General features: G+C 48.2%; 1 protein-coding gene across 5 annotated transcripts in view; it reads right to left on the minus strand.

Moving 5' to 3' along the window:
* The window catches only part of ERICH1 (glutamate rich 1), a 79,088-nt gene that overhangs the window by 32,791 nt on the left and 22,710 nt on the right, over window positions 1-23,587 (minus strand). For 4 of the 5 annotated variants that reach the window (XR_010141039.1, XR_010141040.1, XM_054561143.2 and 1 more), the window contains exon 3: window positions 14,100-14,234. Coding sequence is in view for 3 of the 5 variants with exons in the window: in XM_054561143.2 (XP_054417118.2) it covers window positions 14,100-14,234 (135 nt within the window). In the remaining 2 variants the exon portion in view is untranslated. Of the gene's footprint in view, window positions 1-12,495; window positions 12,684-14,099; window positions 14,235-23,587 lie in introns of those variants that run through there. The other variant, XM_054561146.2, reaches the window with a different exon arrangement.

The following is a 23,587-nucleotide window of genomic DNA, read 5'->3' on the forward strand; positions in this document are numbered from 1 at the left end:
AAAATAATCCCACAAAAGAACTTCAGGCTTAGATAGGTTCACCTGCGACTTTTACTAAACATTTAAGGAAAAAGTCTTGGGAGGCTGAGGCGGGTGGATCGTGAGGTCAGGAGATTGAGACCATCCTGGCTAACATGGTGAAACGCAGTCTCTACTAAAAATACAAAAATTAGCCAGGCGTGGTGGCAGGTGCCTGTAGTCCCAGCTACTCGGGAGGCTGAGGCAGAAGAATCGCTTGAACCCGGGAGGTGGAGGTTGCAGTGAGCTGAGACTGCACCACCCAGCCTGGGCGACAGAGTAATACTCCATCTCAAAAGAAAAGAAAAAGCCAACACGTGTCTTACATACCCGTTTCCAGAGAGCAGAAAAGATAATGACCCCTGACGACTCCGACGTCCCTCACAGCTCTGGGCCCTCATGGCTCCGACGTCTGTCACAGCTCTGGCCTCTTATGGTTCTGGCCCCTTACAGCAGTGACCCCTCACAGCTCCGACTCCTCACAGCTCCCACCTCTCACAGCTCTCACCTGTCAAAGCTCCGGCCCCTCGCAGCTCCCACCCCTCACAGCAGTGACTCCTCACAGCTCCAGCCCCTCTCAGCAGTGACCCCTCATAGCTCCCAACTCACAGCTTCAGCTCCGACCCCTCACAGCTTTGATCCCTCACAGCTTCTACTGCTCACAGCAAGTGACCCCTCACAGCTCCCACCCCTTACAGCAGTGACCCCTCACAGCTCCCACCACTCACAGCAGTGACCCCTCACAGCTCCCACCCCTCACAAAAGCTCTGGCCCCTCACAGCTCCCACCCTTCACAGCACCCACCCCTCACAGCTCCCACCCGTCACAGCACCCACCCCTCACAGCTCCCACCCGTCACAGCTCCCACCCGTCACAGCTCCCACCTCTCACAGCTCCCACCCCTCACAGCACCCACCCCTCACAGCTCCCACCCCTCACAGCTCCCACCCGTCACAGCTCCCACCTCTCACAGCTCCCACCCCTCACAGCTCCCACCCCTCACAGCTCCCACCCGTCACAGCTCCCACCCCTCACAGCACCCACCCCTCACAGCTCCCACCTCTCACAGCTCCCACCCGTCACAGCTCCCACCCCTCACAAAAGCTCCCACCCTTCACAGCTCCTACCCCTCACAGCTCTGCGAGGCCCCCAGCGTCTCCACTTCCCTGACAAGGGCATTGCAAGAAGGGAGTGCCACGGGCCCATCTCTCCCGTGGATGCTGCCACAAATATTCCATGCAAAATATTCACGAGATTCCAGTCATGTAAAGTGTATGATAAAATCTCGAATCAAACTGCCTCAAAAGAAGAAATCTAAATTGGATACAAGATACCTACAAGAACCCACAGCCAAGGTCATACATGATGGTGAAATGCTGAAAACCTTTTCTCTAACAGGTCCTGTGACATCACTATGGTCACCTCCACACCGGGGCTCCAGGCAGGGCACGAGGGAGACAATGTGTGCAAGAGCTGGAAAGGAAGAAACACAGCTGCCACCTCTGTGAACACAGAAAATGCAAGAGAATCCACAGCTGCCACCCTCCCCTGAAAACACAAAAAGTCCAAGAGAATCCACAGCTGCTACCCCTGAAAACACAGAAAGTCCAAGAGAATCCACAGATGCCACTCTCCCCTGTAAACACAGAAAACGTAAGAGAATCCACAGATGCCACCCTCCCCTGAAAACACAGAAAGTCCAAGAGAATCCACAGATGCCACCCTCCCCTGTAAACACAGAAAGTCCAAGAGAATCCGAATCCACAGCTGCCACCCCTCCCCTGAAAACACAGAAAGTCCAAGAGAATCCACAGATGCCACCCTCCCCTGTAAACACAGAAAGTCCAAGAGAATCCACAGATGCCACCCTCCCCTGAAAACACAGAAAGTCCAAGAGAATCCACAGCTGCCACCCCATCAACAGGCAAGTGTGTCACAAACGCAGTGGTCACCACCCAGGAGGAAAAGGAACATGCCACCAACATACACATCATGAGCTGCAACATCCTGACAGTGTGTGAGAGAGCCTAGACTGCGCCCGCTCCCCCAGTTCCACACACCACCTGGCCCCACTTCTGTGAGTCCTGGGGTCTGTGAGCAGATCCAATGGGCAAAGGGGAGGAAGGGGCCGTCTCAGGGCACAAGGAGACCTGGTGGTGACGGACACATTCATTATTTCAACTTCGATAGTGGTCTGAGGGTCATGCTACACGCAGACTCATGAACTGCACACTTTGAACGTCAGTGATGCTGCCCAAAGCCACTAAAAAACGCCATATCCCAGAGAGCCAGACCAGATGCGTTTGGCAGGCTCTGCTGCACCAGCTTGTGGCCTCTGCACCCCACTTCCCCTGCTGTCAACTGGGGGCGTGACAGCAGCTCCAGGGTCACCCAAATCCCCACGCCCAGAGCCCTGCAGTGCTGCCCGGCCTAAGGACACTGAGTCATGGTGCCTACTCCATCCCAGATCTCAAAGTTCCTGATGCTTCTGGACAATGGAGCACTGCACAAAATAGCTTACAATCTAGCTCACGAGAAAAACAACATCCTTTAACTCTGTCTTATTTAAAACACGTGCCTGCGTTTGTGGTGAGACATACCCAGCAGGGGTCACACGAATTTGGCAACTGAGAAAAAAAGATGTTTATGAATGACTTTCACATATGAGATGGAGAAAAGCTTCCTTGGGGATTGGAGTCCCATACAAAGAATGCAAGAGTAATCAGAACTTGGAGGAAGAAAACGCAAGCAGGATTGCAAAGCAGTGCCCTCCACCTAACGCAGACAGAGGGCCTCCACAGGTCTTGCCACCAGAAGCCACAGAACCCATCCGTTTTGCAATTGTTGAGCTTCGGTTCATTCAGACAGACCTGTTTCTTTGTAATGATGTTTTCATTGTGCTGTTAGGTTTCCTGCCAAGCCAGAAACCATTTCCTAAGCAGAAGCCGCACTTACATCTGGGTAGAAAGATGGCCAGCAGAGACTGCCAGGCTGAGCCTTTGTCAGGCTCCGGCACCTCCTCTGAGGCCCACCTGTGCACTTCCCTGCAAAATCCAGTTTCAGCAACAACCCTGCTAAGTCACTTTAGCAAGGACCCCACCCTTGACACCTGATTGGGCTCCTCACCCCACCACCCCTCGGTGACGTCTGGTTGCCCTGTCTGCCTTCATTAAGAATCCTGGTGGGTTGCTTTAGCCAGAATCTCCCTCACCTTTACGTCTCCTCTCAGAAGTTTTCCATCCACCCCCACCCTGCCCCTTGGCTATAGATTCCCACTTTTCCTTGTTGTATTTGGTCTTGAGCCCAGTCTCTCTACCCCCATGCAGAACCCCGTTGTGGTGGTCCCTGCACCTAGGGTGATGTCCTGAATGAAGTCTTCCTCACTGTGGTCTGACAGACGTCTTGACCACCGTAACACAATTATAGTCACAACCTCCCAGCTTCTCAGTCTCATCTGAGGGGTCTGCCAGGCATTCCGTTCTCAGGTTTAGTGAGGAACACAAGACCCTAAGGAATATTACCCAAAAAGACAGCTGGCTCAGCAGGTCAAGGGGAAAACAACTGAGGCTTCATCCAAACAGCTCTGAGGCCCTGAGCATGTGCTCTATGCTCTGACGTCCCGGTGGCTCTGACACGGGCCCTTTTACCCTGATGCACTGTGACTTCTCCGCTCATGCTGCACCCTCCATATGACTTTTCAGAACCACTCCACAGACTCCAGAATGTCCACATCTCCAGGGCATTTGGAAGGTCTATGCCCTTCACAGCCAGCAGCTGAAAGCGATGTGAGGGAACCAGAGGCCAGGCTATTTATAATCAGAGCAGTGCACTTTGAAAAGCTGCCATTCCCAAAACATACCTTTCAGACACACTAACTTTAAAAGTTAGTGTGACAATGTGTCAAAACTCTCTCCGCTACTATTTGGCACCTATGTTCTGATGAACTGCTGGAGTAGAAATAGTTAGATACCAAAAATAATCAGTCTTCAGATTATTCTAATTCTCACAGCTGCACCTTCTTTCATGAAAGTAGGCTAGGCATTTTAAAGGAAACATGAATTTTATTCTAGATTCAAAGCTAGGCTACAAATTGCATCTGATAATTACCCTCAAGCTACCAATGTCCTCTAGGTGCTAAATAAAAAGTAGTAAACTTCTTATCAAGTTGATTTAAACCCCATCTGTGAAAGATCTTTAAAATGTAGTAAGATGAAAAGCCTCCAATTGCTGAGTGTGCTGTTTGCCTAAAATTGAGGATAATATTTTGTAATAACACACATAGATTGTACTCATTTAGCCAAGCAAACACTGGAGTCTCACAGACGTGGACACTCGGGCCTGCTGAGAAGCATGTCCTGCCCCGGGCAGGGTGGTTTGAGACCCTTGGAGACTCTGGGATGGATGAGAGGTGGCTGTGGCTGGAGTGGACCATGGCAGTTGCTTTCCATGTAGAAGACCTGCCACAGAGAGAGGAATTCATGTTCGGTTTGGCCTTTGAGGATAAAATTCAGACCTGGCAGACAGGGCTTCAGGGAACAAAGGTGGCTCACATGGCTCCTGGGGAGAGACTTCTCCTCAGGGCCTCAGCCACCAAGGACTGCCTGTGAGACGGGGAACACCCCTCCAGGGTCAGCCATGAGGGTCAGCAGGTGCCCGAACACCCTCCGAATAAATAGGACTTGAAGAGTTCCCTGTCACTTTAAAAAAATGGATTCTCACTCTCTCTCTCAATGGATCTGAATGTGTAGCAGTAATTTCCAAAGACAGCAAGGGAGGCGCAGCCTTGGAGCCGGAAATGTGGCTTCCTCTCCCGACTCCATGCCAGCTGCAGGACATAATTTAGCTTTTGATTCCAAATGGCAATGAAAGAACATATGGGACCTCAATGTTATAAAAAACTGAGTTGGGCTAAAACACAACAATCTAGATGCTAAAGTTTTTGTGATTTTGAATTTGGATGCCTGGCGGTGATCAGGAACCACCAAAGGGAAGATGGGTTTTGCTCTAGATATGATCTGCTGCTAAGCTAAATATCTGCCTCATGAATACTTACTAAACATGTGGTCAAATACACATTATTTCATAATCTTCAACAAGATTAGCTCCTGAATTGTTCCCTGAGACAGACTTTGAAACCGAAATAATGTCCAAATTTTCTAGGTTAGTTTTGAATAGGCTTGAATTATACATACTCAAGAAAATGTTCTTATGTTTCATGTTTACATGTTTGAGTTTTAAAAACTGACTTAGTGTAAGAGTGAGTAGTTAGTGTCTCACCATAGAACACTTTGATAGATACTTTAAAAAACAATTCACATTTAGTCATTTTCTATAACTTTCCATAAAATGGCCAACAAAATGATAAAAATTTTATAAGCAATAAAAGGCTTAAAATAGGGCAATAAAGTGCTAAATTCCCTTAAATAAAACTGTCAAAACCATGAGGCAAGTCATTAAATTAAAATTAGATGAAGGAAAGTTTTTTTAATTTAAAGAATAGGGAAGTTAAGAAAGTAATTAAAACAATACAAATGAAGAAAAAACTTTGAATTATTCAATAAATATAAAGCCACAGTAAATAAAAAAGTTAAATAGTAAATTTAAATAGAGTAAATGTATCCTCAAAAAATGTTAAAATGAGGTTATATTTGTGGGAGGCTCTGAAACTATGAAGTGTTTTGTAAATATTCTTCATCGACTTGGACTTGTGACTTTTTGAGTTGAAAACTTAACTAAAACGCTCATTTACTTCACGGGTTTTCAGTGGTTCCACAGAGAAGAGGGGGGCTCTGAAGCCTGCAGCTTAATTCCAATTTCTGTCAAGACATCTGTTTTCCTCCCAGGCATATCGGGGGAACCACCCCCAATATTTCAACGTAGGGATCGGGTTCCCACATGCACTTGGGAAAAAAGAAAGACCACGTTGGGCGCCAGATATCGGGGGAAGCAGCTCCCAATATTTCAACATAGGTTCTTTTCTATTTTCCCTAAGTGTCAGCTGGTCTGAGAAATAAAGGGACAGACTACAAAAGAGAGAAATTTTAAAGCTGGGTGTCCGGGGGAGACATCACATGTCGGCAGGTTCCGTGATGCCCCCTGAGCCGCAAAACCAGCGAGTTTTTATTAGCGATTTTCAAAGGGGAGGGAGTGCACGAATAGGGTGTGGGTCACACAGATCACCTGCTTTAAGGGCAACAAAATATCACAAGGCAAATGGGCAGGGCAAGGTCACCAGGCCAGGGCGAAACTAGGATTGCTGATGAAGTTTCCTGTCCACTGTGCACGCACTGTCATCGATAAACATCTTCACAGGAAATAGGGTTCAAGAGCAGAGAACCAGCCTAACTAGAATTCACCAGGCAGGAATTTCCTAATCCTAGCAAGCCTGGGGGCGCTGCAGGAGACCAGGGCATGTTTCATCCCTATCTACAACTGCATAAGGCAGACACTCCCAGAGTGGCCATTTTAGAGGCCCCCCCACCCCCACCCCGAGGAATGCATTCTTCTCCCAGGGCTGTTAATTATTAATATTCCTTACTGGGGGAAGAATTCAGTGATATTTCTCTTACACGTTTTTGGCAATAAGAGAAATATGGCACTGTCCTGCCCGGCTCCCAGGCAGTCAGACCTAATGGTTATCTCCCTTATTCCCTGAACATCGCTGTTATCCTGTTCTTTTTTCAAGGTGCCCAGATTTCGTACTGCTCAAACACACATCCTTTAAGAACAATTTGTGCAGTTAACGCAATCATCACAGGGTCCTGAGGCAACATACATTCTCAGCTTAAGAAGATGATGGGATTAAGAGATTAAAGACAGGCATAGGAAATTATGAGTATTGACTGGGGAAGTGATAAATGTCCATGAAATCTTCACAATTTACGTTCAGAGATTGCAGTAAAGACAGGCATAAGAAATTATAAAAGTATTAATTTGGAGAACTAACAAATGTCCATGAAATCTTCACAATTTATGTTCTTCTGTCACGGCTTCAGCTGGTCCCTCCGTTCAGGGTCCCTGACTTCCCACAATACAGGGATATTTTAGCATCTTCTTCCGAGGCCTTGTCTGGCATTTCAAGAGTCTTTCTTCATTATCATGGTAGGGACTTTAGCCATCTTTCTATTCCTGAGAGTCTCTTCAGCTTTGGGCAATTCATGTATTATTTTTTCAATAACTGGCTGGGCACAGTGGCTCAGGCCTGTAATCCCAGCACTTTGGGAGGCTGAGGCAAGCAGATCACTTGACCCCAGGGGTTCGAGACCAGACTGGCCAACATGGTGAAACCCCATCTCTACTAAAAATACCAAAAAAAAAAAAAAAAAATTAGCTGGGTATAGTGGCGGGCACCTGTAGTCCCAGCTTCTCAGGAGGCTGAGGCAGGAGGGTGGCTTAAACCCAGGAGGCAGAGGTTGCAGTGAGATTGCGCCACTGCACTCCAGCCTGGGTGACAGAGTGAGACTCTATCTCAAAATAATAATAATCATCATCATCTTCTACCTTTTTTTCTCAGTTATTAACTTCAATTAAATAAATAATATCTAGTAAAATATTCATAAATCACTCTATTTTTGTAACACATTCACTTCAAGCTAAAAGCAGTGTAGTAAGCATATACCAATATCTAGACATTTCTCTAATCCAAATTGCTTAAGAATATGTGCCAACAATAGCTTGGAAATCAAGTAACTATGTTTTAAGAAAATAAATGGCAATAAGAACAAATGCATTCTTTTCTTTTGTTTTTTCCTAGGCAAGCTTAAAAAAAAAAAACAAACCGTGTAGATCCCACAGGTGAGTTATTTCAAAGTTAATGCCTGACACCCCGCACCCACAGTCTTTAATCAAACAGCCAGTGCTGTTCTCATTGGCTTCATTAAGTCCAGGAAGAATCCAGGAGATGCCAAAGATACAAAAACATGACCATACACAATGCCAACCTTTTAGAAACCATCACAGCCTTTTCTGATGGCCCAGGATGCATGAGACCTCCATGTCCAGGCTCTCATCCCACTTGTGGGTAGGTAAAGGCAGCCGAGCAACAGGTCTCTCGCAGGACACCCAGAGTGAGTGAGAGAGAGAGAGAGAGAGAGAGAGAGAGCGCGCGCGAGACCGCGTACAGCAGGGCGCCCCTCCCCTCCTCTAGGATCAGGCGAGCTTGGACACAGCTGAATGTGTGAAGTTTCACATCAATAAATCAGCATGACAAGAATGGAACACTGCTAGCTCTGACTTTGTCAGGCCCTTGAGAGGGTGAGATGTGAGGAATGCGGGGGCGGGGGGCAGCCCCACCACGCACCCACCCCCCGCACCCACGAGCCACTCTGGACGGGCTAAGAGAAGTCAGGCTAGGACTCCTTCAGCAAAGGCAAAAGGCAGAGAGCCACGATTCTGTCAAAACAGAGCATGGACGGATGTTTAACTCACACGAAATCCACATTAGAAGTGTGCATTTACTGCATGCTTCCAGAAGCCGTGAAGTTAATAACTATTTCAACTGGTGCTTGCTGAGAGAATCATCATCACAGTAGCTCTCCACAGAAATGACTTATGTTCATGATTCTGCAGCTGGATCCGAGCACAGAATCTGAGTCAATGCCACACACCGCTTGTGATTAGGAACCGGGAAAATACTGACACTTGCCTTACGGGCTGTTTTTATACATAATCATTCAACGCAGTTCACCAAATATTGACTTAAGACTTAATTCCACCAGGCGCCAGGATAAGGCTCCTCAGGGAATAAAAAGCCGGCAACGCTCACGTTTGCACAAGCTTTGCAATAAGCCCAGACGGTCTGGCACAACAAACGCTAAGCGTGTGGGTTCAGACTATCATCCCATGGGCAGAGAAGGGGCCCGCTAACAGCACGCGCTGAGGGGGCGCAGGGGAGAGGCGGGAACCTGTGGAGGGAGGCGGTGGCGCAGGGAGCGCGACTGGAGGGAGGCGGGTCCCTGTGGAGCGCAGCAGGAGGGAGGCAGCGGCGCGGGGAGCGCCCGGGCGGCCCAGGCGAGGCAGGAGGCAGCGCGGACCGGACCCAGGGCTGAAGCCGGCGGAACCGGCGCCAGTGCGCGCCGCGCCAGGGAGAGCGCGCCAGGCCCGCGGGGCGGCCTCGGGGCGTGGCCAGAGGGGCCCGAGCCGAGGCCGTAGTAGGTGGACTTCGGGCGGCCACGGAGGAATTGGGGGCGAGGCGCGGAGAGGCCCAGGGTGCAGAGGCCCCGCCCCGAGAATGGAGCGCGCGGAACTTGCGCAGGCCTCGGAGGCTTCTAGCCGAGACGGGACCCAGGTTTCCCGAGCAGGCTCTGAGGCTCCAAGAACATCCCGGCGGCGAGAAGGCGCCCAGAGATCCGCCTGGGCCCCGAGCCCCGACCGCAGCCCCAGTTCCCGCCGAGGCACTGGAAAGGCGGGGGAGACGCGGGGTGGCCCTGGATTAAATTCCTCAGGCACCCAATGCAGTTCCCGGCTGCAAAAACACGGGAGACAGGAGAGGAGGAAGGGTCTGCAACCCAGGCGGGGAAAGGGCGCCATCAAGGCCGTCGCGAGCGGGGACGCAGGACGCGGCGAGGCCCCTGAGCCGCGCATGTAGGTTTCCCGACGTTCTCGCAGAAAGGGTTAAAGAAGGACCCCGGCCCCAGTTCAGCCCCGCCCCGGCCCTTCCCCCGCCCCGCCCCGCCCGGGCCCACCCCACCTGGGCTCACCTCGGCCGCATCCCACTCTACTTCGCCCCACCTCGGCCCCGCCCCCCCGGACCACCTCGGCCCCGCCCCCCCGGACCACCTCGGCCCCGCCCCCCCGGACCACCTCGGCCCCACCCCCGACCCACCTCGGCCCCGCCCCCGACCCATCTCGGCCTCTGCACCCCGACCCACCTCGGCCTCCGCCCCTCGGCCCCGCCCCCCCAGCCCCTCCCCAAGCGCCCAGGCTCCGCTTCCCTCCCGGCTTCCTTAGCGCTGCGCCCATTCTGTAGGCCAGGCTCACACAGGAGCCTCCCCAGCTAGGGTCAGCTCCTACAACGCCAGGGCTCTAGCCTGGCGCTCTTCCCTTTCTTAGGCCTGAGCACACCGCCCAACACAAGCGTTTAAAAAGCATTTGATACAGTGAATTACTTGGTAAGCCCTGATTACTCAGTGTACTTCCAAAAAGATGTAGCTCAGAAAACAAGCCCTGTTTTAAGAACCTAATCTAAGAAGAATGAGTTAAGCAGCTGAGAAGTGGGGAAAGGTGGTAACTACCACAAAATGGAGGTCAAAGGAAACAACTGCTACTGAATAAAAGCAATGAAAAGCTGAAATCTGAGCTTCCTGGTGGCCAAAGCAAAAAGGGTATCGATGGGAAATCTCTCTCTTATCCAACAAGAAGTACACGAGTTCATAAGAACAAAATATTTTTCTAGCACTGAACTCTAAAGGGAATACCTTTCACCTGGATTTTTACATAACTGCTAGTGACTGCACAGTGAACAAGATTTTAAATGACAGTTTTACAAAAACAAGGAAAAAAGGCCAACACTCTCCAGGTCTTTTGATTAATCTGCAATAAAAGATGAATATAAAAAGTGAAACTCCAAGATGATATTTTCCCAGAGAGGTACACCCATATAAACTAGGTGAAGAGCTCACGTATGATCTTTTTTTTCTTTTCTTTTCTTTTTTTGAGATGAAGTCTCGCTCTGTTGCCCAGGCTGGAGTGCAGTGGTGTGATCTCAGCTCACCACAGCCTCCGCCTCCTCAGTTCAAGTGATTCTCATGCCTCAGCCTCTCGAGTAGCTGGGATTACAGGTACACGCCACCACACCTGGCTAATTTTTGTATTTTTAGTAGAGACAGGGTTTCGCCATATTGGCCAGGCTGTTCTCAAACTCCTGACCTCAGGTGATCTGCCTGCCTTGGCCTCCCAAAGTGCTGGGATTACAGGCGTGAGCCACTGCGCCTGGCCTCACCTATGATCTTGACTTGATGTAAGCATTTCCAAAACCTAATGGACTGATCAATTCCTGTGTTCCCTGAACGAGGCTTTCAGATGCTGGCAGTGCCCCCACACCCCTTGTCTCCTCCTGGAGCTGTCTGGCAGGAGCAGGAAGGTGTACCACCATGCAAGTTGCCATCCGCTGTGTGCCACTGGAAAACCCAGAGAAGAGAGGCATGTTGGGGGTGCTGTAGACATTTTCTTCTAAAAATTACATGGCTGGACTTGTTTCCGGCACAGTGGCATAGGGACACACTGTCGTGCTGCTGGGAAGGTGCCCAGCATCCCCACAGTGGTCAGCTGGGTCCAGAGTCCTGTAATGCGGTCTACACAGGAGAAGACGGACGTAAGGGATATTTTGAGGACAACCTGCTTATCCCAGCTGCCCAGAGGAATGTTCACATCACTGTAATAGACTCTGTAACTTCATGTAGGGCAGTGTTCCTACGACGTGCCCGGACCGTGAGCAGAAGAGTATCCTGCCAGATAAGTGAGTTCGCCTGCTAAATGAGGCTGTGTAGCATTTTCCATGGAGAATCTGCCAAAAAGAACAACTTTCTTCTGACATAACAGGCCAGTTGTTCTGTCACTAACAGGCCAGAGGTTTACTGGCTTCTGGAAAGCAAGACGCAACCCCACGTCAACAAGAGGAGTACGTGCATGTTTCTGTCTAGAGCCAAGACCCATTAACCCAGGTGGGAGAGGTCCCAGAACTACATCCAACACAACGCCATTCAAGACTTCCCACAGCCCGTCTCCTTCCACCTGTTCCAGAACCACATCCAACACAACGCCATTCAAGACTTCCCACAGCCCGTCTCCTTCCACCTGTTCCTGACAAGCTGTGAGCCCAAAAGCACCCAGAGTCTGTGATTGTCACATTCAGAGATTATCCAAAAAACACAGACAAGACAGACTGAGACAAACGGCTGGTGCTTAGGTCTTCCTGTCCTGGCTTTTGGGCACAGGCCTGCCTGTCTTCATAACAAATACACACAGGCCCTAATTGATATGGTTAGTGAGCACTAAATCTCCATTTATCACAAGGCAGTAGCCAGGTACCCAGGACAAGACAAAGCGCAGGGCCTCAGCCTGATGGAACTGGGACCAGCAGACCCAAAGGCACAGCAAGTGCCGCTGCGGGGGCCTAGATTGCCTCCGGGAGGGTGGAAACCAAGTCTCAGAGGCTGGGCAGCCAGGAGGGGCCAGACTGAGGGCTAAGCACCAGGTATGCCACCCCTGCCTGGGCGACAAGGCCCTGGGCAGCCGATCCAAGTCGCTGCGGGGACGCCCTGGCGCAGAGCAGGGCTGCGCAAGGTCCTGAGTGTGAATGCCCAGGGGGCCTGGTGCCAGGCACAGCAAAGGCAAAAACAAACAGCACTTTCCTCTGCAGCTTCCTGGGAGTTGACGTGTGGGCCCCACGTGTTCAAAATGAAAGTCAGTGACCTAAGTGCTTCCAAGAGAGACCACGACAACAACGTTGGCTGTTATTTTTCCAGCTCCAGTTCTCACCTCTGTGCTTAAAACTGCAACCGAAAAAGCTCAAAGGCTCTTCCTTCTTGTGTGCCATGTTCCCATGCTGACCTTGGAGGGTCAGAGAAAGAGGGGTCCCATCCTTGCTTCTCCCAGCCTCTGGCTCCTAAGGGCCCTGGAGGCTCCATCGGGTCTGCAGCTGCAAGGCTGTGCTTGGGGCTTGCTCTGGCATATGCTCTTTCATTTTGAAGAACAAAGGTAGGAAACACAGTTAGAGGGTGGGCATTGCTGTCTTTTTCCCAACTTTACCATTTCAAGTCACTGGCGCCAGGCGATCCTGACAGCCTGCCTGGAGGAGGTGGCAAGGGGGCCCGGGCAACAGGAAAGCAGTGACTTCTCAAGGGCTCCTGGACACATGTCCTCAAGAAGCAGCTTGTGAAGAGAAATGCCTGTCTATGTGGTGCAAGTATCTTTCCACTTCCTGTAAGAACACTGCTCTAGCTCAGTCCTGACACAGCCTGTCTGGGAAGCAGTGTTGGCTCATGGCCAAGCGAGCCTTCTACCCTGGGGTCCAGCACAGGCCTGCCCTGGGAACATGAGCAGCATGGACAACAGGGTACAACACGGCGAGAGAGCCAACCGTGGACAACAGGAAGGGCGTGAGTGAGGGCTGACGCACTTCCTTCTTGAACAGATTAAGTACGCAATGAAGCATATTCACCCAGAGTAATTTATCTTCATAAGAACACAATTAAATTTTCTAGTTAAATAATCTATTTATCTAATAATTGTGTTTCAAAGATTTTCAACAGGGCTTGAAAGGATGAATCCATTATTCCCTAGTTATCTCATTTTTGTTTTTATGGTTTCTGATCCTTTAATTTAGGAAGCCAGAAAGACAAAAGCAGGCAAAAACCACATTTTGTTGACATTCAAATTAATGAATGTTTATAGTATAGAGTTTCTTAGTTTATATTGTTATAAATCATCTAGGTACAACTTTTATTTGAAAATTCTAAATTCCTCTTGTGCACCTTAAAAAAGATCAACGTGAAGCGAAAGACAACTATTTCCCTCTTAAGGTAAAAAGTATATGGGCAACTTCAGCTTTTCCGTGCTCAACAGTAAACTGTATTAAGAGAATATTGTATATTCTTCCATTCATACAACATGCAACAACAATAGCAATTATAATAATTTTTTCCAAAAGAGATTCGAAATAAGTTATTTCCTTGATTACAAATTTGATGTACAATCTCAGAAATTTTGAAAAACTTGGAAAATCAAGAAAATAATATTTTGCTAAACTAAGACAAGTAGTGTTAACAATTATTTCATGGTATTTAATATGTATTTAGTTCCAGGGTACTCCTGAAGCATTAACAAACATGGCCTATAGTCATATTCCCACTTTCAATCTCCCCCATATGAAGTCTTTTCTCCTGTCATTACAAGTTTTTTAAGCATCACTTTTCATAGCTGTAAAATACATAGGTACACCACGTGGTTCATTATACAGTGTAACAACATGCTCACCCACCCCCCAAGTATAAATTTAGATAAAGGTATTACAGTACTGGAAAATTGGGAAATAAGAGCTTATCTGCAAAGATGTCCACCTTTCCTCCCACCCAGCATTTCACCTTCTGTGTTGTCCCCGCTGGAGGCGTTCTCGGGGCTCCCACAGCTGCTGGGCTCCGGCCAACAGGGGACGTAGCCCTCGGGAGGCCCGCTGGCGGTGTAGAGCCGTCGGGCAGTCGGGGTCTCAGAGCCAGCGTCTGCAACAGAGGAGGAAAATAACAGGAACTGGTAAATATCACAAAATGCAGTCATTTATTTGCCTTGATTACATCAGCATTGTTTCTCTAAATTCATTCAAGACATGAAATCAAATAGCTCAATAAAACCTAACCACTGTCGTAAATACTGATTTTAATATGTCAAGTATTGTGCCAGAAAAGCAAGTCAGCTACACATCCAGCCAAGAAAAAGGAACTGTCCATGATTATTTGAATTCACATTAAATTACTTATTATGTAAACTTCTGGGTTTTTGTAATACAATACAAAAACATAACTAATTCATGAGTATAAAGCAGCAAAATATAAACAGTTTGCATGACACACCCTTTATCATCACACCAGGAGTCCCTGGGGATTTCAGTGCACAGACTTCTGGGTTTTTTTCTCCACACGTGCGAACAACAACATGTATACACTGTGGTTGTGTGCACACACAGCCACACACACAACAGACACACATGCAGACACACAAACATCCAGAAAACACACAGAGACAACACACACAGATACACACAGACACAGAGACACCATGCACATCCACACACACAGACACAGACCACACACACAGGGACAACAAACACACACAGACACAGACATGTACAGAGACCCACAGATACACGAATACACAAGCACACACAGACACACATACATCTTCAAGGGATCGTGTCAAATACTTTATTATTATACACATATAAGTTATACATTTGTATCTTACATGTATAATATAATTGAGTGAATACAGTGTGTTAAAATGACATATTGTAACTTAAATCTGCATACTTTTAATGGCTACATTCTCATTCCTCAGCCTCCCGAGTACCTGGGAGTACAGGTGTGCACCACCACGCCCAGATAATTTTTGTACTTTTAGTAGAGACGGGGTTTCGCCATGTTACCCAAGGTCGTCTTGAACTCCTGACCTCAAGTGATCCTCCTGCCTCGGCCTCCTAAAATGCTGTGATTACAGGTGTGAGCCACCGCACCGGCCCTGAATTACATTTCTGCCAGCAATTTTTGAGTATCCATTTTCCTAAATTCTCAATGACAAGGTGGTCACTGAAAAATTACACACTTCTGAAAAATATTTTAAAAAAATTCTTTTAGAGACAGGGTCTCACTCTGTTGCACAGGCTAGAATGCAGTGGTGCGATTATGGCTCACTGTCTCCTTGAGCTCCTGGGCTCAAGCAATCCTCCCTCCTTGGCCTCCTAAAGCGCTAGGATTACAGGCGTGAGCCACTGTGTTTGGCCTGAAAAGTCTCTTGTCCATTTTGCTGGAAAAAGTGCTGGAGGCAAAACCAGGGCCCACGGTGCACCTCCGTCCTCCTCACGTATGACGCCACAAAGTAGCACCCTATGGTTGTCTCTGTGAGGTTTTTTTTTTAACCAGAGAGGCTCTCCAGGATCATCTTGCAGGGGAACTGCAAGCGCCAAGCACAACTGCTGTGCGTGCTCCGAAGTCTCGGCTCAGCCGCGGCGGGAGGCTCAGTGGAGCCCAAGAGCTCAGGGCTGTGGGTGCCAGGACCATGCCTGGAAAGAGCACCGCACTCCAGCCTGCGCAACACAGGGAAACCCTGTCTCAAAAAACCACCCAAACCCACTAAGTATCAGCTCAGAAACTCCCCGCGCATTTGGCTCCATTCTACAATATGGTCACAGCCACCCTGATATGAGATGTTTAAGGTTGGTTATTATCAGGAACGAAAGACAATGGTATTTCCCACCTGCATGGATAACTGGCAAAATGCTACCGCAGGGAGCGCCAGCCCCAAGAGAGGGCTGGACAGAAGACTGGATGCCACCCCCGATCGCTGTCCCGGCAGCCTTCTTCTCTCCTGGTACCACGACACTTCAAGTAATTAGATCTACATCAACGCGTGGCCACAATCACAGCAACTTCAAGTGAAATCAGTGTAAAATCTGAGGACAAACACAACAATGCTGCCTGGTATCTCCGCTGGGCGCTGCACCCAGAGCCTCTCCGCCCCTCAGGGAGATGGCGACTCACAAAAGCAGGAGTTCCAGAGGAGTACGGCTTCGTTTCCCTCCTATTTTCATCATATTTAAACAAGCTCCAGCATCCAAGATCTCAGCACACATGTGAAAGCACACACACGAGCACGCAGACACTCACAGACCCACACAGGTGCGCAGGCCCGCATAGGCACACAGACCCGCACACATGCACACACCTGACAGCTCCAGTCAGTCCTCACTATCCAGCTTCCAAGCTACAACTCATTACAGCTGTTTTATGTGCAGTAAAAGGTCCCACTGCCTCGTGGCTGCTCGGAGAAGGTGCTCAGCGGTGGAGGTCCTGGCCCCATCGGATGGGCTCCTCCATGCAAATGTAGTTTGCTGTCTTTCACAGACTCTTAATCAGCTAATCAGAGTCTTGGTAAAATATTCCTTTATCAGAGGCTTCCAGATAGCAGATAAGAGGAAAAACTCTCCTGAAAAATACTTAACAATGCCAGATAAAACACAGCAAACCTACCTTAAAAGCACAGCCCAGCCCTCAAGACAAGGGCAATCTGGCCCAAAAATGACAGGAAAAGCAGCCGAGAGGAAGCGCAGGTGCCAACCACGCTGCGTGCAGTATCGCGGACAATGCGAACTGTCCCCAAATCATCCACCAATGACACAAATGCAAACACATTTTCAAGATTTTTTTGCTGCAACTTGACATGATTTTAAAATACACATGGAAAAGCCAAGGGCCAAGAAGAGCAGAGCAAGGGCTGGAGAAGAACCAGGTGGACGGGTCTGCCCCGCCGGACGGGAGCACGCCGTACCCACGGGTCTGCCCCGCCGGATGGGAGCAGCCGTACCCACGGGTCTGCCCTGCTGGATGGGAACACGCCGTACGATGGGAGCATGCTGTACCCCAGAGCAGCTGGGAGGCTGAGGCACAGACGCGGGCCCAGGACAGAGCCGCTGCCACAGGGACTGGCCCAGCACAGAGGGCTGAGGAAACTGCAGCGTCAGGTGAGCAACACAGAGTCGGACCACCACCTCACACCAGACAACAGCTGCAAGGGCAAACACTGTCTAGAGTCGGACTACCACCTCACACCAGACAACAGCTGCAAGGGCAAACACTGTCTATGATACGTGTTTTTTTTTTTTTTGCAAAAAAGTATAAAATATCTTTGTTATTGAGGTAGATTTTAGATAAAGATTTCTTAAACAAAACACAAAAACTATGAAATTAAAGATGAAGTCACATTATATCAACTTCTAAACAATGGAAGACACTGACGTTTTTAAAAATGAAAAGGCAGCCATTTGCGGTCGCTCACGCATGTAATCCCAGCACTTTGGGAGGCTGAGCCAAGCAGATCAAGAGGTCAGGAGTTCGAGACCAGCCTGACCAACATGGTGAAACCTCGTCTCTATTAAAAATACAAAAATTAGCCAGGCATGGTGGTGGGCACCTGAGGCATGAGAATTGCTTGAACCTGGGAGGCGGAGCTTGCAGTGAGCCAAGAATGCACCACTGCACTCCAGCCTGGGCGACAGAGCGGGACTCCATCTCAAAAAAAAAAAAAAAAAAAAAGAAAAAGGCAATCCACTGAGAGAAGGTGTTTGCTGGGCTTTGAAGCATCTAAAGAACCCTGGAAATTGGTAAGACAAGCCAGCCCCGCAGAAACACGGGCAAAGGCAGATGGCCAGGAGGCGTGAAAGGCTGTCCAGTTTTGTCAGCTGGGTAGCGCGCATTGAATAAGAAACAGAAACCTCACACTCAATTAGTGAGACTGCAAACACTCTGTATTAACCAGGGCCCGGAGAAACAAGAACACCAGCGAGTCAAGTGAGCACACAGCGGCACAGCTCCTTTAAAGACAAGCTGGGAATCTGTCCCTACATTGAAATGTACAACCAGCACCTCTCTAGGCACACACCTCAGGGAAACTCCCTGAGTGCAGACACACAAAGACAGCAGAGAGAGCTGCCAGAAACCACAGAAGCAGGCACCTCCCACTTCCAGCCAAGACGGAAAAGTCTTGAACAGACACTTAGAAGAAGAAATACAAACGGACAATAAGCACAATCAAAAGCAAAACATGAAAGAGGCCGACGGTGCACCACGTGCTGCAGGATTCACTCTCACCACACTCAGCACCAGGTTCTGTGACAGGCGACGGTCACGGCTCAGCAGGAGGGTTTGCATCTTGTGTGGGAGTGACACTGGTGCCAGCATCTAATGGCCAAGACCCGCCAAAGTGGACCCTTTCAGCCCGCACAGCCTTGGTGATGGACACAGAGAGGCAGGGCGGAAGCAAGAAGGCAGGAGCGAGAGCTGGATGCCCCAGGAACCAGGCAGAAGCCTGTCTCAGTCCTTGCTGCAGAGGGTAGCAGTGGGTGTCCTACCCAGGCCAGGTACCCCGTAGGCCTGGGGTTAGCTGAAGGAGGGCCCAAGAAGCTGCAGAGAGCCGGAGGCCCAGAACTGCCCACACCACCCAGGCAGGCAGCAAGTCTGCGACAATGCACGTGAGCTACGTGAGCTTCCACCCCCAGGAGCTGGAAACTAAAAGCGCTTACGTCCACCTTCTGAGTTTCAGGCAGAAGGGCCTCTCGTGGCCCCCTGTAACCAGGAACATTCGGGGAAGGAACTGTGGGAACTGCAGTTCAGCACAGCCAAGTGGACAGAAATGAACCCATCCTATCTGTTAATGGCATGTCAGTAAGATACAGATGAAGGTGCAGGACAGAACAAGTGCACACACCCCATCCTCCTCCTAAGGCCCCACCAAAATGAGAATAAGTGGGTTTGCAACACACAGAGGACAAATGAAAGACAGATGAAAAAACACAGTGTTGGAAAGTGAAAAGTATATGGGATACTGAATCCTAGAATGGCAGCCGAGACACAGCAGACATGAGACCTGCTCCAGAGGGGCTGCCAAGGAGCCTGGAAGTGGGAAGAAAAAGGGGTGCTGACAGGCTGTGGAAGCCTCCCCACCACCGGTGGGAGAACTGGACTCGCTCTCTGCAAAGGCCAGGCCTGGCCCCCAGGAGCCCCAGGCACCACAACTGAAGGCGAAGACCCCATAAGATAAACAGGGAGGGAGAGCCTGTCCACAGAGAGTGTGGGAGAGACCCTTCCTCTCCTCCTTCCCGCTCCAACTCTGAGATGCAGTGACAGAAACGAAGGGTACAGCAGGAAGGGTGTAAGATGAAGTCTGAGAAAATCTCCCAGAAAGTGGCCTCAAATCACTAAATCTTAAAATCCAGGAAATGTAAGAAAAAAAGGGGATCTATTGGGAGACTCAATGTCTGAATGACAGGAATTCCGTAAACTGAAGATTGAAAGCAAAGAGGAGGAAATGATCAAGGAAACAAGAGAGTGGCACATGTTCCCAGACTATGGAGGCCACGACAGATGAAAACAGACCACGCTCAAGACCTCGGCATCAGGCTCCAGCACATGAAGGCCAGAAGCAAAACCTCAAACTGTCCCAAGAGAGGAAAACTGCTCATAGCCAAAGGAATCGAGAATGATGGCAACTGCCTTCTCACAGCGACACTGGATATTAAAAGTCTTACAGTGTGAGAGACAATTATTTAGCCCAGAATCCTACACCCTGAAAAACTTTTAAGTACAAGAATTAAGGTATACTTGACCTTCAAGATCTCTAAAATATTTATCTCCCAAAAACCATTTTTCAGGAAGTTACTAGGGAACGTGTTTCAACAAAATGGAAGCAAACCCAAGAAATGAAAAGACTGAGGCCCAGGACAGTAAAGGAAGCCCCCAGGAGAGGCGAGACAGGGAGTTATGGGAAGGACTTGGGGGCGGCCCATGCTGGGGGCGGAACGGTCTGGAAGAGCCCACGAAAGATGAAGCTCATTGAGCCCTGAATGTGTCTGACCATAGAACAAGGACAGGGAGGTGAGGGGAGAAATTAGTACTATTAAGTGTTTAGAAGAAAATGTAAAAATCCAAGAAAACTATTAACTCTACTAGAGCTCCGCTCACTCCACTAAAGGTTTCACAAAATGGAATAATCATGTTATGTGACTCAGCAAGAAACTGTGTTTATGGAGACATAAACATGTAAACAATACTGATGTACAAACATTTTGAAAAAATCATATCGGAAGGACAGGGGTTGTAAAAAATGTGCACCCACGGTGGGGGAAGGTGCTAAGAAAAACCAAAATCCTTAGTTTCCAAAGTCAATACATGAGATTTAATCCCTTCCCTCCCTGCCAAAAAAGAAAGAAAAAGAAGAAGAAAACAGGAGCAACAGTGTAAGTGTGTGACTCTGAAAGGGGGCGTGGTTTTACCCAGGAGCAGCCACTGCGGAGCTGGAGGGTGTGTGACTGGAGTGACGGGCAGAACATTGCTGTTTTTAATAATAATTCCTGAGAATTATTTGAATCTAAAATATATGCAACACATAACTGACAAATTAAAAAAAAAAGTTCAATATGGGCTCTTCAGTGAAAAAAATTTACCAAAATGCACATACACCGGTTATTTTGGTTGTTGACAAATCAGTCTTATTTTTGGGACAAATGGAATTATCAACACTCTTCTAGAACCAAAGAAATAGATCGTGTAAACTGAACAAGTATCAATCAATTGGCTAAATCATTGCCATAATTACCATGCTTTGTCCTAACTGTACAAGAACATTTGTCTCCGTCTCATGTCCAAGGGTGGATGTGGGCACCGTTCCTCATCCTGCTGCCTCCTGTCCCTCACGGGGTGCCACTTGCCCCAGCCCTGATGTCCAGCAGGCCTCCTCCTGGACATGCATCTCAACGGACCCTGCGCGATGGCCCATGCAGAAGTGACCCACGGTTCTTACCTTTTTTTATTGTGATTTCATCATTTTGCTCCTGGCCAAGACTTCTCTTTTTTCAGGTGCAACTAAATTATAACATTTTTCCTTTAACATTTCCAAGGCATAGCACTTCAAAAAATATGTTGCTTTTTCATGATTAAAAAAAAATCAATAAACTGGGCATAGAAGGCAACTTCTTCAACATGATAAAGGCCACGTATGAAACCCACAGCTAACATCATACAGGATGGTGAAAACGGGGATGCTTTCTCCTCAAGATCAGGAATGAGACCAGGATTCCCATTCATGGCACTTTTTGTCAACATCGTATTAGAACTTCCAGCCAGGGCAATTAGTCAACAACAACAACCAAAGGAAGCAAAGGGCATCCAGACTGGACAGGGAAAAGTACAACTATCTTTACTCACAAAGGAAAAAGTAAAACTACCTGAAATCACAGATGCACCTTGCATCTTGCACAGTGATGCACCACACAAGACGCTGGTGAAAGGCTGGCCGCATGGGGGACGGTGGAGCCTTCAGATAACGCGGACCCTGAAGATGATAACACTGCACTTTCATCGTACCTTTTTAATGTTTGGATGGTGAAAGGCTGGTTGTATATAGGACGGCGGACCCTGAGGATGATAACGCTGTATTTTCACCGCACCTTCTTAATCTTTGGATGCATTAACACTCACCATCGTGTTACAGCTGCTACCATGTTCAGCACAGGCATCTACTGATCGGGCGAGCAGCCTGGAAGCAACAGGCTGTGCCACACAGCCCAGGCCTGCAGCTGGCTGCACCGTCTAGTGTGTGTAAGCACGCTTTGCTCACACAACAATGGACTCCTCTAAGGACGCCATTTGTTGGAATGTATTACCATCGTTAAGTGACGTGTGACTGTATATAGAAAATCCTAAGGAATCCACAACAAAATTGGAAGAGCTAATAAACTGAGTTCGGCAAAACTGCAGGATACAAGATCAATACATAAAACCCCTTGCATTTTCACACACAAACGCTGAACATTCCCAAAAGAAAACAAACAAAACAGAAAGCAGTTCCTCTTACAATAGCACCAAAAAGAATGAAATACTTTGGAATTAACTTTTTAAAAAATGGTAAAACTTTTCTACATTCTGGAAGTACTGGAAGGAAAAATATAAAAAAAGATGAGGCCGGGCGCGGTGGCTCACACCTGTAATCCCAGCACTTTGGAAGGCCAAGGTGGGCGGATCACCTGAGGTCGGGGGTTTGAGACCAGCCTGACCAACAGGGAGAAACCCCGTCTCTACTAAAAAAATACAAAAAAAATTAGCCGGGTGTGGTGGCACACGCCTGTAATCCCAGCTACTCAGGAGGCTGAGGCTGGAGAATTGCTTGAACCCGGGAGGTGGAGGTTGTGGTGATTCAAGATCATGCCATTGTATTCTAGCCTGGGCAACAAGAGTCAAACTCCATCTCAAAAAAAACAACAACAAAAAGATAAAACTGCAGTCTGAAAACTACAAAATATGGTTGAAAGAAATTAAAAAGGACTTAAATAAATAAAAAGACATCCTAAAGTTAGGGACTGGACAGTGTAATAGTGTTGAGAAGACAAAACTGCCCAGTGTTCTACAAACTCGTGCAACACCCATCAAAATTTCAAATGATTTTTTTTTGCAGAAATTGACATACTGATCCTAAAATTAATATGGAATTGCAAGAGACCCTGAGTCTTGAAAAAGAACAAAGTTGAGGGACCCACACTTCTCAATTCAAAACTTAGTACACAGCTATAGCAATCAAAACAAGATAGTGGATGGTACACACATGGGATGGACATAGATCACTGGAATAGAATTGAGAGTCCAGAAATAAACCCCACATCCGTGGCCAACTTCTTTTTTTCAAGACAGAGTCTCCCTCTGTCACCCAGGCTGGAGTGCAGTGATATGATCTCAGCTCACTGCAACCTCTGCCTCCCGGGTTCAAGCGATTCTCCTGCGTCAGCCTCCCAAGTAGCTGGGACTACAGGTGCCTGCCACCACGCCTGAATAATTTTTGTATTTTTAGTAGAGATGGGGTTTCACCACGTTGGCCAGGCTGGTCTCGAACTCCTGACCTCAAGGGATCCACCCACCTCAGCCTCCAAAGTGCTGGGATTACAGTTGTGAGCCACCGCACCTGGCTGCCAACTGATTTTCAATGAGTGCTAAGTCCACTTGATGGGGAAATGATGTCTTCCACAACTGGTGTTAAGACAATTGGATATCCACATGCAAAGGAATGAAGCTGGAGCTCTACCTCACACCATACACAATATCAGCTGAAAATGGATCAAGGACCTATACATAAGTGCTAAAACTATAAAACTCTTAGAAGAAAACCTAGGCATAAATCTTTGTGACCTTTGATTAGGCAATGATGTCTTAAATATGATATGAAAAACACAGGCAACAAAAGAAAAAATAGATAAATTGGACTTTATCAAAATTAAAAACTTTGGGGCTTTAAAGGATACCATTAAGAAAGTGAAAAGATA

The sequence above is a fragment of the Pongo abelii genome, chromosome 7 (genome assembly GCF_028885655.2).
Source record: "Pongo abelii isolate AG06213 chromosome 7, NHGRI_mPonAbe1-v2.0_pri, whole genome shotgun sequence".
Classification (NCBI taxonomy): Eukaryota; Metazoa; Chordata; class Mammalia; order Primates; family Hominidae; genus Pongo; species Pongo abelii.